Source organism: Panthera onca, chromosome E3 (genome assembly GCF_046562875.1).
Source record: "Panthera onca isolate mPanOnc1 chromosome E3, mPanOnc1 haplotype 2, whole genome shotgun sequence".
NCBI lineage: Eukaryota > Metazoa > Chordata > Mammalia > Carnivora > Felidae > Panthera > Panthera onca.
In genome coordinates this window covers 24,570,012-24,588,311 of record NC_138354.1, presented here as the reverse complement: position 1 = coordinate 24,588,311, position 18,300 = coordinate 24,570,012, and the positions used below count along the sequence as shown (strand labels likewise).

General features: G+C 45.3%; 1 protein-coding gene across 6 annotated transcripts in view; it reads left to right on the top strand.

Annotated features, from left to right (window-relative positions):
- Positions 1–720: 720 nt before the first annotated feature.
- VWA3A (von Willebrand factor A domain containing 3A) overlaps positions 721–18,300 on the top strand; it is a 61,622-nt gene continuing 44,042 nt past the window's right edge. For 2 of the 6 annotated variants that reach the window (XM_078440458.2, XM_078440456.2), the window contains exons 1-7: positions 721–1,762; positions 1,893–2,006; positions 6,901–6,988; positions 7,308–7,431; positions 11,976–12,100; positions 12,196–12,273; positions 14,864–14,918. In XM_078440458.2, coding sequence (XP_078296584.1) covers positions 6,927–6,988; positions 7,308–7,431; positions 11,976–12,100; positions 12,196–12,273; positions 14,864–14,918 — 444 coding nt within the window. In that variant the 5' untranslated portion in view covers positions 721–1,762; positions 1,893–2,006; positions 6,901–6,926. Of the gene's footprint in view, positions 1,763–1,892; positions 2,007–2,081; positions 2,210–6,900; positions 6,989–7,307; positions 7,432–11,975; positions 12,101–12,195; positions 12,274–14,863; positions 14,919–18,300 lie in introns of those variants that run through there. The other 4 variants (XM_078440461.2, XM_078440460.2, XM_078440459.2 and 1 more) reach the window with 4 other exon arrangements.

Here is an 18,300-nt window from a genome sequence, read left to right as displayed (position 1 = left end):
CCCTTGATTTTACTGTTTCCCTTTTGGGAATTGTGTACCCAGGAAAATTATCCCACACAGGCTATATCTTGTCCCCTCTGTAGCACTTAAAAGAACACCAATTAACTAGATCCCTGCTACCTTGTTGATAGGAAATCTACTGGCTATTGGTTTACCCTCAGGTCATTCACGGGTTCATGACCCAAATATTAAGAAGTCCCCTCTAACTCTTTGGGATGAGCACTGGGTGTTGTATGTAAGTGATGAACCATGGGAATGTAGCCCCAAAATCAAGAGCACACAGTACACACTGTATGCTAACCAATTTGACAATAAATTATATTTAAAAAAAATTTTTTTAATTTAAATTTTTAAGAAAAGAAGCCCCCTCTAGTCATTTGTCATCTTTCTACACTTATTACTAGTGAGACATCAACTATTCCAGCCTGGATGGTGCAGTAGTTCATGTCCATCCCACACTCGGGCCATGGCGAAGTTTGGTGAGCTGGGAAGACTTTCTCCCTGGAGTGAGGATGCATTTCCTCTTAGACCTTGGCATCTCAAAGTGTTGCTACCAAACAGTAGGTCTCTAACTCCCTCTGATTTTCAGATACCTGATTTCTTGACCTCTGTCTCTGTCAGTAACAATGACCTTTCAGTATTGGGTTTTGCTTCTTGTAAAATGTTGAAAAAATCTATGTATCCTGGAGCAATGGGAATGGTGAGGGTATTAAACTACATGTCTTGGGCCTTCATGTCTTCCAAAATAGTGTCTCAAAGCTAGCCAGCCCCTTCTACCCCCAGGATTTCCAGTAGGGTGGACACAAGGCCCCTCACCTCTCGTTCACAGACTAGCTATTGATTGGTTGCTTTCGGCCTTTTCTGACTTCCTTACCTCTCTCTGATCTCCCTCCTCTCCTGCCTTGTTGGGTGTCGACGAAATGCCCTTCCAAATGCCACACTACTCTCTGCCCACAGTAACGGGTAGGTAAACAATGTCGATTTTGGGGGGATTTGTTGTTTCCCATCTGGCCAAAGGAGCCACTAGTAGTGTCAACATTGGAAGAGGTACTCTGCTGTATGATGGTTACCACAAGTAGCACATGCTCTAAATTGTAAAATCAAAGGTTCATAAAGTGAAGATAGTGATTTGAGAAATTACTTAGATGAACTAAGTAGAGATCTCCTAGCCTCTTACAAGCTGGTAGACATTGGGTACATCACTTCTCTCTTGACTTCCATAAAAGGAGTTGAGTTGAAGAGGTCCCCAACTATGGGCCAAGGGCTGGTTACATCACAATCACCTGGGACCATTGTTAAAGATTCCTGTTCCCACACTCTACCACAGTTCTGTACCAGTCTCCCAAATGCAAGTGTATGTATGTTTTCTTAGCAAACAACCCACGAGCACCTGGGTTTGGGAACCACTGCAGTGGACGATATCTTATGACACTGAGAGGTCACTGAGCCCGCAGCTGTATTAGCCAGGTTTGGATGAGGACAGACCTGGTGGGGGTGAAGGAATGCCAGGCCTCTCTCAGGGTGTGTGCTGGGGAGACCCCAGAGAATCTGAGGAGTAGAGACAGTTACCACCTTTCACGCCTGACCTAGCGCCTTGCAGGCTCTCTGCTATCTGTCTTCAGTTCCTACCACAGGATGTAACCTGGGCTCGGTACTGGTCTAAACTAGAAATAGAAAAGAAGTCCAAACCCTGCCTCCAGGCTTTTGTAAAGGTGGAGAGAAGCAGAGTGCCTGGGGAGAGGTTGTTATCAACGACAAAGTGGTAATGTCCTCCCTGGGGTGAGGGCAGGTTTTTTGGTTTTTGGTTGTTGGTTTTTTTTCCCCCCTGTCCCTGCCTCAGGCTAAAGTGGTGCAGTCTGTTACCTTGGAGACCAGCTAACACTTCCTGGCAGGGCGAGCTTCACTGTGGAGTCGCTTGGAGGAGCTTAGAGGAAGTGGGAGCCAGGAAAAGCAGAGACCTCTCCTCTCCCAGAGATGGAGAAATAAATGAAGAAATGCAGGTGAGGGTGAGTGTCACAGGGTTGGCAGGGTGGTAAGAGAGGGTGAGGCACATTCAGACGCTAAGCTCAGAACCGAGTGAGAAAGCTTTAGGGAGCCTGGGCCCTTAGGCCTCCACTCCCTACAAACCAGGCACTGTTCCAGGTGCTGGAGATGCAACAGTGGGCAAGAAAGGAGTCAGGCTGCTTGGGAGAAGGACGGTGATAACTTGGTATGAGGCAGCCCCAGGCGGGTGGCAATGGGAGGAAATGATTTCCTTCCTGGGGACCGGAAGGCAGCAAATGGGGTTCAGGAAAGACTTGCTGGGTTTTCTTGTCAAACAAAAAGGGCAAAGGGCGTTTCTAGAAGTAGATCCAACTGGAGCTAAGAAGGCTATGCAACAGCAAGGTGTATGTAAGTAGGGGTTGCCAGGGGCCATAGAAGGGTAAGAGATGATGTGGAGAGGTAAGAACAGGTCCTGAGGGAAAGTAAACCTTGCAAAGAAGGTTCAGCTTGATTATCCACAGGCGCCATGGCAGTTTCTAAACAGGTGAACAACTGCACGTCGGAAAAATCATTCTGTCAGTAGAATGTAAAATGCATTGGATGGGGGCAAGACTTCAGTTATTTGGCCATTCAAAATACAAACCCTGGGGATGGTTTCTTCTGGATGTTTAGGAGAATCCAGCTATTAGCAAACCGGGAAGTTAGGGGGAGCTTTTCTTTTATCCGCTCACCAGAGCTATCTCCTTTTGCCCACAACGCCATCTTCTAAGGGCCAGCTTCCATATTCTCTTCCCCACCTGAGCCCGGTCCCCCAGAGTAATGTGACCCACCTTTGTCTGAACTCTGGACCTGCCCTGAGTACATTTAGTCAGATATTTTTTTTGACCAGCTACTATGTTCTAGGCACTGATTAGGTGAAATTCTAATAGAAATGAACGTAACTAAGTCCCTGCCCTCGTGGATCTTTTAGTGGGTTGATGGGCGGGGGCAAACAGTAATAAGCAAATTTGGAGCTTGTCAGATTATAAAACAAAACGGGCTCTGGAGAAAACAAGGCAGGGTGGAGGGGGTACTCTTTGAGATGGGCTAATCAAAGGAGCCGTCTCTAAATGGGTTTCATTTGAGCAAAGACCTGAGGGTAAGGGCTGTGTCCAGTTCTCTCTGCCTCCCCAGTACCAGCTCTTTCTGGCATCCCCGCAAACACCCTAAAAACATTCGTGGAATGAATGATCACTTTAAGCTGAAGTGCTTGAAGAAGGAGCAAGTTATTCTGATGCTGTTCTACATTTCTATAGTACTCTGTATTTACAAAGCTCTCTGATATTCTCAATTTCCTTTGACCCCTTGACAATTGAGTTGAAGCAGACCAAGCAGTTAACAGTAACCCCATTCCACTCAGCAGATTGAAGAAACCCAAGTTCTGGTGCTTTCTGAAACACCACACCCTTCTCCATCAGTGACCACATCGATCGCCCTAGAATCCCATCCTCAAGTAGGCCTCTGAGTTCATGATTGTTAATCATTCACAGAAAAGAAGGAACCAGAGCACTGTGGGGCGTCCAGCGTTCACAAGGCATTTCTATTTCAACAGTCCCTGCCACTGGTCTCTCAGCCAGGCGTACTGAAGGAAAGCCAGTTGTTTTTTAAACATTTTTTAGCATTAACACTGCCACATTATCTTGGTGCTTCCCAGATGACAAAGCATCCTCTCAATAAAAGATTAAAAACCCCAGAGAGAAAAGCAAGTTGCCGAACCATCACTAGGCTATTTTATTTAATGATTTCATAAGAACACACGCTTTTATTTTTCAAGCTGCAACTCCATTTGGAGTTTCTCACTTGCTGTGTCTTGGCCAATGTTTTTTTGGTTGCAAGTAACAGACACCTAAATGAGCTAGCTTCAGCAGAAATATTGGGAATTATAAGGAACGGGGTTTTTCATGGAAGCCAAGAGCAGAAGGTGAGGGCAGCTGTCACAGGTGCCTGGGATTACCATTTAGAAGTTCCAGAACCAAGGCAGTTTCTTGACCTCCTCCTCTCCCTTCACCTCCCCTCCCCCAAACATTTATGGCTAGCCAGTCCCTGCTCTCATGTAACTTACAGTCTAATGGGAGAGAGACACCACAATTTTAAAAAATCACACCAATGAATGTATCGTTCTAAATTAAAAATAAAGTATTCCAAAAGAAAGCACAGATCTATGAAAGTTTAGATAACACAAAGAAACTGGAAATAAAGTGGGAAGGTGAAGACTTCCCAGAGGAATTGACACTTATGCTGCAATACCAAGAATGAGTGGGGGAGGCGAGGAGGAGGTAGAATGCTCCAGAGCAAAGACAGCACATGAAAAGGCCCTGTGGTTGAAGGAAATGTATACCATTCTAGGAACTGAAGGGAGGAGTTGTGGAACACAGAAGGGGGGCAGGGAGCAGGAATAAAGTGGGAAAGCTGGAGAGGTACAGCTGGGCAGCAGCCAGATCATGCAAGACTTCAAATGCCATCTTGAGGACCTTCATCCTAGAAATGAAGGGAAGCCTTAGGGAGAAGAGGGCATATGACATTCGATTTGTGTTTTTAAAAGCTCACTCTGACTGCAGTGAGAACAGACAGGATGGGGGTCTGGAGGGGGCGTCTGAGGGGATGTAGGGAGGCCAGTGAGGGTCTACTGCAGTTGTCTGTGGCAGAGATGACAGTGACCTGGATACCGAATGTCACTGGAGACAGATAAGTGGAGAGATTTGAGAGAAGGAAAGTTAACAAGATTAGGTGATGGATTGGATATGGGGAATGAGGTGTCAGGAGTAATTCCTAGGTTTCTGACCCATGTGAATAGATGGAGAGTGGCTGTATTCTCTCAGCTGGAGAACAGTGAAAAGACAATTGGTCTGTAGGGAATAAATGAATTCAGTCTTGGACACGTTGAGTTTGAGGCACTTCAGGAGGAAATATCCAGTGTCGATGAATACACGAGTCTGCAGTCAGAGTGGGAGGTCTGGATTTTTGACATACATTTTGGGAGTCATTGATGTATGTAGGTGGTAGTTGAAGCCACGGGCAAGGAAGGGTAAGACCACCTAGGAAAAGCAGATAGAGAAGGGAAGAGTGCACAATTTAGCCTCAAGGAACACCGACCTAAACCACTTTAACTGCTCAGGTAGAGGAGCCCGAGCCTGGAAGGGAGACCAGGAAGGAGCCGGCAGAGAGGGAAGAAGGCAGGAGAGAATAGCCCTGGGGAAACCAAGGTGGGGACGACCACTCACTACTCTTGATCTGAAGACAGGCTTTTCCTGCTTCTAAATGTACATGGTGGCCCCATAGCTCGTAATTCCGAATTCCCAGGGAGGATCTGATGGATCCATCTTGTTCCTGTCCACTGCTGACTTGCTGATCAGCTGTAAGGAGAAGGCTGCAGGGTCACCTCTTTGAGTGTAGATGGAGTTCACAAAGAAAAGAACTCAGTCTTATCTCAGTATTTGCCCCTCATCTCTCTCTTCTTAAAGTCCTTATGGTCACTCATTGCCCTCTCCACCCAGTTCAGCCCTCACCATGCTCTTTACATGGCCACTGAGGACCTTAGCTATCCAAAAATAGATCCCTTGCCTGATTAGTCTCCATCATATCATCCTGTTCACATCTTTCCTAGCACTTGCCACAATTTCTGTATACTCTAATTAAAAAAAAAAAAAATCTTAATGTTTATTTTTGAGAGACAGAGACAGAACGTGAGCAGGGAAGGGGCAGAGAGAGAGGGAGACACAGAATCTGAAACAGGTTCCAGGTTCCGAGATGTCAGCACAAAGCCTGACGTGGGGCTTGAATTCACGAATCGCGAGATCATGACCTAAGCCAAGTCGGAAGCTTAACTGACTGAGCCACCCAGGTGCCCCGTCTATATTTAATTTTTTAACATCTGTCTCCCCCTCTAGAATGTAAGCTCTCTGAGGCAAAGACAGATATCTAGCTCAGTGGTTCTCAACTGGGGACAACTGTGCTCCTCCATGAGACATTAGGCCATGCCTAGAGACTTTTTTTTTTTTTTAAGTTTATTTACTTTAAAAAAAAATTTTTTTTTTAACGTTTATTTATTTTTGAGACAGAGAGAGACAGAGCATGAATGGGGGAGGGTCAGAGAGAGGGAGACACAGAATCTGAAACGGGCTCCAGGCTCTGAGCTGTTAGCACAGAGCCTGCCGCGGGGCTCGAACTCACGGACCACGAGATCGTGACCTGAGCCGAAGTCGGCCGCTTAACCGACTGAGCCACCCAGGCACCCCAAGTTTATTTACTTTTTGAGAGACAGCATGAGCAGGGTAGGAACAGAGGTGGGGGTGGGGGGTGGGAAAAGAGGATCCAAAGCAGGCTCCGCACTGAGAGCGGACAGCCCAGATGCAGGGCTCAAACTCATGAACTGTGAAATCATGACCTGAGCCAAAGTTGGATGCCCAACCACTGAGCCACTCAGGCACCCCTTGGGACATTTTTTTTTAAAGTTTTATTTATTGAAGTAATCTCTACACCCAACATGGGGCTCAAACTCATGACCTTGAGATCAAGAGTCACATGCCCCTCCAACGGAGTCAGCCAGGCCCTCCATAGAGACATTTTGGTTGTCACAATTCGGGAGGCAAGAATGCTATTGGCATCTAGTGGGTCGAGGCTTAGCAGCATCCCACAGCCTCACAAGCAAGAATGACCCTGTCCAAAATGTCAACAGTGCTAAAGTTGAGAAGCTGCTGTTACCTTGTTCACCATATCCTCAGCACCTAGCACACAAAGCCTGATACCTAGGAGGTGTTCAATAAGCACTTATTAAATGGATGAATGACAGGAGAATTGAGTTGACTATAGACACCCCAAGGCTGTTATCTCTATGCTGCATTTATCTTTCTCTTTTCTGGTATTCTGTTTTCTCTCTAGGAAAATAAGCGTTGGGTGTTTTTATAATGGCTACAGAAACTAGTCATGTCTTCCATGGTCAAGATGATAAGTTTCTGGAAAACCACTGGTAAGGATCTTTGATTTTTTCAAATGAAAACAATAGTAACAACATTTTGTTCAAGACAGTCGATGGGGGAATACTTGTCTTGAAGCGAGACTGGGTAAATGGTCATGGCATCATCTTATGCCCAAGGGCTTCAGTTTTCTCACTACCAGAACCATAGAATAAAATGTCTTATGAACCTGGAGCCCACCTCTTATCAGGACTCTGCAGGAACCCTTCCCATTTACCATAGGGAAATAAAAATGTCTCTGGAGAACCTGACAATGTGGAGTCAATGTCTAGTGCTGGGACATTGATCAATCGCTCACTGTGTGTTTTGTAGTGTAAGGAGAAACAATGACAGAGATTCAAAGAAGCACTTGGACCAGAAGGATATCCATGGACTCAGCCAAAATCCAGACAATGGACTACTGGTTACAAATGTTAACCAGACACAGGATTTACTGGTAAAAACCATAGTGCTTTAAGTGAGTCACAGTGCTTACAAGTCATAGTCAGGGAATGCAGAATGTGTTGTTTCTTTCTTCACATATGATCTTGGGGTTAAAAAGATTAGTTAAGCATTCATCTCTAATCCTCTGCCTTTATTTGTTTGTTTGTTTGTTTGTTTGTTTATGAGAGTGCAAGTGGGGGAGGGAGGGGTAAAGGAAAGAGGGGGAGAGAGAGAGGGAGAGAGAGAGAGATTCTCAAGAAGGCTCCACACCCAGCATGGAGCCCAATGCAGGGCTCGATCCTGCAACCCTGAGATCATGATCTGAACCAAAAGCAAGAGACAGATGCTTAACCATCTAACCCATCCTCTGCCTTTAGAAATGACAGGCATATCTATGCTTTTATGCAAATTATATAGCCTTTTTGGCCATATCATTAAATATTCAGGAGTATATGAAGATTGTCTATATTATCAAAGCCTGAAGACTAAGGAATGTAATTCTAAAATTCCCCTTTCTAAGATTTGTCTTTCTGTGAGGATTCCCTAAAACCTAGATCCAAAAATCCATTTCAGAAGTGCTATCAGAGCAAGAGCATTATGGCAGGAGAATTAACTTCTAGAATAACCAGAACTGTGGTTTTAGACTGACTTTTAGGTTTTAGTTCATGTCAATGAAATATTTTCCCACAATGGTGGCTAGAGTGTCTAGAACTCAGAATTCACTCTACTACAGAAACTATTGTGATCAGGAGTTGTTAGGTACAAGCCTGGCCTATAATCATCGACCTCATCTACACAAGAGTTTAAAGATGATACCTTTGTAACGATAATCAGTCCAAAAACAATACAGTTTTAAGGCTGGCAATTAAACAATCAGGAAAATGGTCCTATTTTACTTTTCTCAAGTATTGTCACTAATAGGAAAGCAATTTTAATGAAAAGAAAATGAGGAAATGTCAGTAGAGTCTTGAGATTCTGGGGGATTCTTTCAATGACTTCAGATGTTGATAATATGGGTCTTTGCTTCATCTAATTTCATGTCAAATACATGACTTCCCAGGTGTACAAGGGCCACTCATACAATTATCAGCCACAGCTGGGACCTCCTATACCTCACAAATGAATAGCAGTGGGAAAGATGGAAAGGATCACCCCAACGTAAAGAGCTTACGACTCTCTATGTAAAGCACATACCTTATTATATGATCAGTATGCCCTACCATCAAAATCTATAATGCCTATGTGTTAATGGTGGACCTTCAAATATTAATGATACAAAATCCATGCCCCAAAACATGATATATTATTTCAAATTCAAGTGAAATGGAAGAAAGGTGAATTCTCAATCCACCATGCACGGAGTCCTCAACCAGGGAGTCAAGTTGAGTCCTGAAAGATGAAGAGAGTGACATCTAGTGTTCATACTATGTAAAGCAGGGTTTCCCTAAATGTGAGATGGGGGGGACCATGATTTTAGTTGATGCTGTTCAAGGGCAGGACATTAATTAGCATAAAATCACACGAGAAATTTACCTTTTGACCAGTTCTCCCTCAATCCTTTATTAGAATAGTCACAGTTTGGAGCTAACTTGAGCTTGGGTTTGAATCTCAGCTGTGCCACATACCAGCTTGTGTGACTTTGGGAAAACTATTTAAATTCTCTGTGCCTCAGTTTTCTTTCTTTTTAATTTTTTAAAAAAATGTTTAATGTTTACTTATTTTTGAGAGAGAGGCATGAGCATGAGCATGAGCATGAGCAGAGCATGAGCAGGGGAGGGGCAGAGAGAGAGGGAGACACAGAATCTGAAGCAGGCTCCAGGCCCTGAGCTGTCAGCAACGAGCTAGACGCGGGGCTTGAACCCAGGAACCATGAGATCATGACCTGAGTTGAAGTTGGACACTCAACTGACTGAGCCATCCAGGTGCCCCATATGCCTCAGTTTTCTTGTCAGTAAAATGGGGTAATGACAGTAACACCTTTGTAGAATTAAATGAGTTAATGTGTGAACAGTGCTTGACACATAATAAGTGCTATTCAAGTGTTTGCTCTTAGTGTTGTTCACACTTCTTTAACACTTGCTAATTTCTTTTCTTTCTTTCTTTCTTTCTTTTGCTAATTTCCTTTAGAAACAGGGCAGTGAGCAGGCTTCAGGCACAGAACTGAGGGCATACAATGCTATCTAGCTGGAATATAATAACATTTCATTTTCATTGAGGGGGGCAATAAGGATCATTGTTCAGATCTGGTTTGGGTTTTTTTTTTAAGGTTGTTGTTTTTTAAGTTTTATTTATTTATTTTGAAAGAGAGCATGGGAGGAGCACAAGTGGGTGAGGGGCAGGGAGAGGGAAAGAGAATCCCAAGCAGGCTCCACACTGAGCCCGATGCACGACTGTGAGATCATGACTTGAGCTGAAATCAGGAGTCAGACTTTTAACAGACTGAGCCACCCGGGTGCCCCATTGTGGAGATCTGTTAATGCAGCAACATGCACAGCTGGGTGCTGCCGTAGCTTCACATGCCTGTGTCCCAGGTGAGAAAAGAGCCACACCCACTGGGCCAGCATCACAAAGCAAGTGGATGGAGAACCCCACATACTGCACTCTCTTCTCTCCTGCTCTTCTTTAGACTTTCCTCTTCCTGTGTCTTCCACCCTGCCTAGTGGAGCTCAATCAGCTATCCGCAGAATTTTCAACCTCCTGTCCTCCACCTCACCCAGTACAATGAAAGCCCTGACAAATACAACCCAAGCAGCAATAACTTAGGGTTCAAGCAAGTGCCCGGGAGATGGGCGCAGCCATTTTTGAATGTAGATGGGGGTCTTGGTGGGATAAACAGTGTGTAGACCTACTCCCCAGTCATCAGATGCTGCATGGCAGTTTCTGTCATAGTGGGACTGAGCCGGCCTCCCTTATGATGCTGTTTCACACCCTGAGTGAGTCATGACCAATTCTGGCAACATTTACATCCTAGGTGTATCACACAAACAACAGTGATCGCACTGGAAGCCCGGCCTGAACCAGGCCTTGCACACCTACCCAGCCCCTACTCGTGTCATGTTACACCGACCACAGTGGCCACCTTTCTGCTCTTCAAACACTCTGACTCCTTCCCCGCTCCATGCCTCTGCCCAGAATGTGTGTTCCCTAGCCATGCACAGGGCAGGTTCCTTCTTGACCTCCAGGTGATGGCTCACAGAGGCCTCCTCCGATCCCCACCCCAGCTGAAGTGACCTCCCCATCTCTACCCTACTCACTGTATATCACATTCCCCTGCTCCATTTTCTCACTAGAACTATTCCTTTTTGAAATTATATACATAGATTTCATTTCTTCTCTTCTGTCCCCCTGCCCACTCTAGAATGTAAGCACCAAGAAGGCAAGAACATTTCTGTCTTGTTCACACTGTAGCCCTACCACCACTGACCACGCCTAGTGCATAGAAGGGCTCAGGAACACCCACCGGGAAGAGGAAGAAATGCCAACCTCCAGGAGAGGCTGATCAAGGCCAAATGGGCTCAGAGCCTCCGGTCAGTTTTCTCTACCTTCTGGTTCCTGGAAAGCATCACCAGTGTTGAATGCTTGCCATGAATAACTTCAGTTCCACCACCAAGGCCACCACCCAAATCCTGAGCTTAGGACTATGTAACTATGTCACTAGGTATAAGCAAGGGGTAGAGTCCTTTTCATGGCCAGACTCCTACAATAGTGGGGAAATTCTATATTTAAAACTTACCTGCTGCTCCTGTCTTCTCTGGACTAGACAGGATAAATCCATTCCCTCCCATCAGCCAACAAATGTTTGTTGAGGACCCTTCAGACTGATAGAAGGCAAAATTCATACACCTGGGAAGGTACAGAAAATCCAAATGTAGAAATAAGCAAAGACCACCCATATGAGAACAGAGGCAATTTATTTAGAGCTGCTCTAGCAAGGGAGTCAGCCACCTTCACTTGTGTTTGGCAGAGACTCAAAGGCAGGGAGCTGGAAAGCTTTATGGTGAAAAAGGGGAAAGCTTCACATGCGCCCTGAAGGAAGGTGTTCGCTTAAGGAATCTGGAGGCAGGCATCTCATAGGATTGGTTTTGAGGGCATATTCGGCCTTCTCTGGTGGGTGCTGAGCTGGATGTGAGATAAAAAATAGGAAAGCTGGCAGTCATTGACCAAGTCCTGACCCTTCTGGACCAGTGGCTACAATTGTGGTTTGGCTTCGTGGACTGGTGGCTACAGAGGTCGTGGGTCGGAGTTGTATTGTTATATATGGTCTAGCCACCATCTGTCTGTATATTCAGTCTCTCTTGAGGCAGCATGTGGTGAGTGACCCTTGAATTGTCCCCACATAGTGGGGATGAGGTGACGGATGAGAATGGGGATTCCCAGAGCAACTGGCTTAGGACACAGGCCTCCTCATTCCTCAGTTCCCTCGGCAAGGTGAGTTCTCGAACAGACTGCGTTCAGAGTTGGCAACCCTTGGGCATCCGTGTGGAGGGAACCTAGGGCGTCCTCAGCCTTGCCCTCTCTCTCCCCAGTTTTCTGTTTGACTCTGGCTCTGTCTCACAGAGGCTACAGGGAGACGAGACCCAACCTTCAGCTTGGGAGGACCCAGAAGACTGGCTTTCCACGCACAGTTTACAGTTTGAGAGGCTCACCTTGGCTGACCTGATTAGCCAGGGCACCACAGTACTGTAAGTCTGGCTCCACTCCCTTCACCCCCAAGCCGGTAATGACACACCCCGCCCCCGGGCCGGAGAGACCCCTTCATGAGACTTTGCTTCTTCAGGGAGGAGGGCAGCGATGTCATGAGGAAAGTGCACTTCTCCACCCAGATGATCCACCAATTTGAATCAAAGCTTTCTGGGTAAGTATGTTTTTCAGTATCTTCTCAAAAACCTCAGAGCTCAAGAATTTCCTCATTTCAGCAGCCTGAAAGTAACTTTGCTCAGACAACAATCTCTGGGTTCTTGACCGGGCCTCTCCCACTTCCGGCCCTGATTCCCTCTTTCCTCAAATGAAGAGATTGGACCATACCAATTTTTCTCAGCTTTTTAAAACCCATGAGCCCTTTGGACACATGGATGGTTCAGTTGGTTGGGTGTCCAACTCTTGGTATCAGCACAGGTTATGATCTCACAGTTCATGAAATGGAGCCCCACATCAGGCTCTGTGCTGAGTGTGGAGCTTGCTTGGGATTCTCTCTCCCTCTTCCTGCCCCTCCCCGGCTTACACTCTCTCCCTCAAAATAAATAGATGAAAAAAAAAAGGGGGGGGGTGGAAATCAGTGGAAAGAATGGATTATTTAGTAAACTGTTTTGGATAGTCAACTTATCATTTAGAAAAGAAGAAATGAATTGATGCACCAAAATAAGATGGCAAATGAATATAAAAATTAAAATCACTGAAGTAAAAAAAAAAAAAAAAAAGGAAAATATTCAAGTTGACTGTGTGGTCTTAGAAATAGAAGACTTTTCTGTCTATATATGCAAAGTCAGACTCTATTAATAAAAAGACCAGGATTATATTTTAAAGGTATACAATAGCCTTTGTAAAATACACAAGAAAAGGTAATATTCTATATAATGAGGCCTAACTAATCAATATGAAACGAAACACCAAAATTGAAAAATGGACAAAGAAGATGAATAAACAATTCATAGAAGATGGCATACAAAACACTGAAAGTATATACTTTTATTTTTATAATAAAAAAAATTTTTTTTAATGTTTATTTATTTTTGAGAGAGAGAGAGAGAGAGCACACAAGTGGGGGAGGGCCAGAGAGAGAGAGGGAGACACAAAATCTGAAGCAGGCTCCAGGCTCCCAGCTGTCAGCACAGAGCCAGACAAGGGGCTCGAACTCACGAGCTATGAGATCATGACCTGAGCCAAAGTCAGACGCTTAACCGACTGAGCCACTCAGGTGCCCCTAAAAGTATATATATTTTAATGTTCACTCTTTCTAGTAATCAAAGAAATGCAGTATGCATGCTTTTTCTCTCCCTCTCTCAAAATAAATAAATAAACATTTAAAAATAACATAAAATCCATGGGCCCTTTAGGTGAGTACATAAAACCTTACACCTTCATTTGATATGAAATAGGTAAGAGTGACCACTTTTTCAATGACAGACTGAGTTTATACTTTTGCAAATTGCATGTCAAAACCAGATTTTCATAGTACATGTATACATTCCATCCCTGCTATAGCAATCTATGATCCATGATTACTGTTTGCATAAGGTTTCCTAAAAGGCTATAATAATAATAAATACCCATCATTTATTAACGTGTCAGGAATTCTGCTGAGGGCTACGTGTATTATCTTATTTAAACCTCACAACAACTGGGAATATAGTGTCACTCTCAAGTCAATTATCCAAAATTCAGTTGCTAACTGACCAATTTTCCAGATTTATCAAAACATTTTAACTTTTATAACAATGTATATTGGATATGAAAGTTTAAACAGGTTTTTAAAGAATTCTGCAATATTTTGGCTGATTTTCTTTATGTTTATTTATTTGCGAGAGAGGGAGTATGAGTGGGGGAGGGGTGGAGAGAGGGAGCCAGAGAATCCGAAGCAGGCTCTGAGCATCCACACAGAGCCCAATGCGGGGCCCAAAACACACGAACCATGAGAATCTTGAGATCATGACCTGAGCTGAAGTCGGAGGCTTCACCGACTGAACCACACAGGCACCCCTTGGCTGATTGGTTTTAATTGTGAATCGAGCATGTTAAGGAATGTTCAAGCCTCTTCGGTTAATTCAAATAGATTTTCAGGGAATCAATTGGATTTTCAGCAAGTTGACTTCTGGCAAGTTGACTTGGGTAGAGTCCTGGTATTATCTTCTTGTTGGAGATGATGAAGCTTAGGTTCAGAGAGGTTACCACACCTGTTGAAGGTCACACAGCTAGTAAACGGCAGAGCTGAATCTCAAGGACCAGCCTGTCCCATTATGAAGTTCATGCTCCCAGCTCTATTTGTACCTTAAAACTCTCCCCGCCACCCACTGCCCCATGATTTCATATCAAAGGTCTTGCTTGCCCTTCAGTAGGCTCCCAAATCCCACCTGTTCTCAATGAGGGCAACAGTTACATTCAAGTGATGAGTCCTTAACTGGAGCACCTGTTACATGCTGTCTCCATCCAGCCATTGGAATGGTTTGCAATAAGGCACGTTCAAGAAGTTCCCCCAGCTACCTTTTGGAAACTAAGTCTTTTTCTCTTAATCAGTCCACTGAGAACACGCTGCTGAAATGCCCCCGTTGGGCATTTATGATCCTCTCCAGGTGACTGGGAAGTCCCACCTGAGGAGACACAGATTTGAGAAGAGCAAGCAAGACATTACCCCAAAATCCCATCCACACCTTCTTCCCATGCATGTTAAGTGGCTGTTGCGCACTGATGAAGGTGACCTTGGGTGATGAGTCTTTCTGGTGTTTTGGCAGAGCTATTGAACTCTATCAACAGAGAATCCAGTGGCTCACAGAAAGCAGCAGGAAGGTAAGAGACAAAGATTTCATTCTCCTCCCCCTTTTTCCTAGGTCCGTCTGTATTTGTCACAGTCCTTTCAGCTGCAAATGATACACCTCCAACTTAAACGGGCTTAAACTAAAAAAAGGAATTTCTCGGCCTACATCAATGAAAAACCCAAACACAGCTGTATCCATGGGCTCAGATGATGTCATCTCTTTGTCACTGAGCTCTGCTTTCCTCTGGGTTTTATTCTTAGGAAGGCTCTCCCCAGCTTGGAAAAGTGGTCACCAGCAGCTCTAGGCTTACATGACACCAGCTGAAGTGACACTCTGCAAGGGTCCTCACCTTCCTTTCCCACTGTGCCCTCCCAAGTCCTGGAATTGACTCTCTTCGGGCCAATTTAGACCATAGCCAGTTTAGATCACCATAGCCAAGGAGTGAGATATACTAACAGGTAGATCTGGAACTAGGGGGTGGGGGACGTGCAGGGAGACTGGGTACATACCCCCAAATCCCATAGACTGAGAAAGGGGGATAGATGGTTGCACGTGGAAACCCAGGGTGCTGTTACCAGAACAGAAAATGGATCCTGGGCAGGTGAAAACAACAGATGTTCCCCTAAGCCATTTAATCTCAGACCCACAGTGAAAGTCATGACTAAGGCTGATCATCTGGACATAACTTCTCTGAGAAGTTTGAATAAATGCTTTCCTCAGATCCAAAGGGTTGAAAAGTGATCCTGGGCAAATTAACCTTTGTTTTGCTTTCTTATTTGTGTCCGCCTATTTTCCTCCAGCTGATACATTACTGGCTCACCATTTGCTTCACCTTAGGTAATCCTCAGTTCTTGCTTTAACCCTGGGACAGGCAGATGCTGAAATTCATGTTCCCTGCTCCCAACCCCCACCCCTACACAAGACCAGTAGGTGACAACATAGTGCTGAGGCTGCCTGTCACAGCTGATTCCCCGGTGTCATCTGTGTCTCGGATCCAGAACCTTCTTCACTCCCTTAGACTGGTCAGTGGATGTACGACTCCAGCTGTGGCATGCCCCCTCTGGTTGCACATGATAACACAGGCAGGAAAAACCCAGAGGGATGAAATCTTCACACACTCCAAAAACATCCGTTCAGGGAATGTTCTGCGTACTTACCCACCTGTATTACACCTGTCCTGGCACTTTTGACAAAGGAGGCAGGGATTGCTGGGCCTTTCTTTGCTCAACCCTTTTCTTTCTTTATTTATTTTTATGTTTATTCATTAAAAAAATTTTTTTTTTACATTTTATTTTGGAGAGAGCGAACGTAGGGGAGGGGCAGAAAGAGAGGGAGACAGAGGATCTGAAGCGGGCTCTATGTTGACAGCCTGGAGTCAGATGTGGGGCTCGAACTCGCAAACCACGAGATCATGACCTGAGCCAAAGTCGGACACTTAACCAACTGAGCCACCCAGGTGCCCCGTTCATTTTTGAGATAAAAAGAGTGAGCAGGGGAGGGGCAGAGAGAGAGAGAGAGAGAGAGAGAGGATCCGAAGTGGCATCTGTGCTGACAGCAGCGAGCATCAGGCTCAAACTCACGAACCGTGAGATCATGACCTGAGCCGAAGTTGGACGCTCAACTGACCAAGCCACCCAGGTGGCCCTGCTTCTGTTGGAGCTACAGAGGAACCATGAAACAAGCCCCAATTGGATCCCAGGGAAGCGATCACCCATAAACCAACTCGTGGGTCCTCTGGGTGCTGAGGCAGCCTGGGGTGCCGGACAGGCCATCACTGGGCCCACTTCCCAACTACTGTCAGCAAGGCCATAGGCAAGTGGCCTCACTCCTCTGGGTGTCTGTTTCCATATTTATGGAGGATATTATGGCTTATAAACTAGTGGCATGCTGGCAAATCTGGCCCACAGCCATGCTTTTCTTGGCCCACACAGTTTAAATATTTCCCGAGTTAGTTGCCAGGATTGAAAATCCTGATGTTTCATGTTTATGTCTGTTTTTTAGCCCTCGCTTGAAAAATGGGAATATCTAGCATCACCAGGCTCCAGTCCCCTCTTATGTACTTTTCCAGTTATTTCTATTGGAAAAACGTCTAGAATTCCAATGGCTAAGTGTAAGAGGATGAATGTTTTCAATAACAAATGCTCTAAGGGCAGTTCCTCAAATTTTAAAAGGAATAAAACTGGCCCTTGATTTGAGCTTCTTTCGGCCCCTGAGGATCGGTAATGTCCTGGGAGGCCTCAGACCTCATTTGGGTCCTGAATTCAGCAAATATTGATTGGAAGACTACTACATATCAGGCACTGGTCCAGGATTAAGAATTAGAAACATGACCAATGTGAAGGTCCCACCTTCGTGGAGATTATAGTCCAGTGCGAGAGGACAATGAATAATTTAGCAAATCATATGCAAGGTCAAGTTAGTGATAGTGCTTAAAGAAAAGCAAGCAGGGTAAGGGAATCGAGAGTAGGATAGAAGGAGGGCTGTTTTTCTTTTAAATGTTTATTTATTTATTTTTTGAGAGGAGGGGAGGAGGAGAGGGACAGAGAGAGGGAGACAGAAAATCCAAAGCAGCCTCCTCCTTGCCAGCATACAGCCTAACACGGGGCTTGAATTCACAAGCTGTGAGATCATGACCTGAGCTGAACTCAGACATTTAACCGACTGAGCAACCCAGGGGCCCCAAAGGGGGACTATTGAAATAGAAGGGTCAAAGAGGAGGCCTTTGAACAGGCAACTGACCTGAAGGAAATAAGGGCATTCCCATGTAGACATCTAGGCAAGAATGTTCCAGGCAGAGGAAACAGCAAATGCCCAGGCTCTAAGACAAGAACAAGCTTAGCATGTTCTAGAAGCAGCAAGCAGGTCAGGGCAGTAAGCACAGAGTGAACAACAGGGAGGAGAAGGGGAGGAGAGGAGGCTCAAATCAGGAATGTCCTTGCAGAGTTCAGATTTTATTCTACAGGTGAGGGTTTTAAGCAGGGGAGTGACATGATCTGACTTAAGTTTCAAAAAAGCCATTGTGCCTGCTTCATAAACTGACCATAGAGAACAAAGGTCAGGTCAGAGTGGTGGTGTCTTAGGCTCAAGCGCTCAGGTGGATGGAACGAGAAATGGTTGGACTCAGGGCGTGGCCTGAAGGTAGAGCCGGCAGGGCTGGTGGATCGCATGGGCTTGGGGCCAGCGGGGTGCGTGTCGAAGGCCGTTCACGAGAGGACCAGGTGTGAGGAGGAAAATCAAGAGGTCTTGGTTTTCCCACATGGAGTCTGAGAGGCTTACTGGACACCCAGGCAGAGACGCGAGCAGGCAGTCGGATGCAGAAGTTTGGAACTACAAGAGCTCTGCCTGCAGATGGGCACTGGATTATCATCAGTGTACCAATGGTATTCAAATCCCTGAGACACGGGAGATCACTT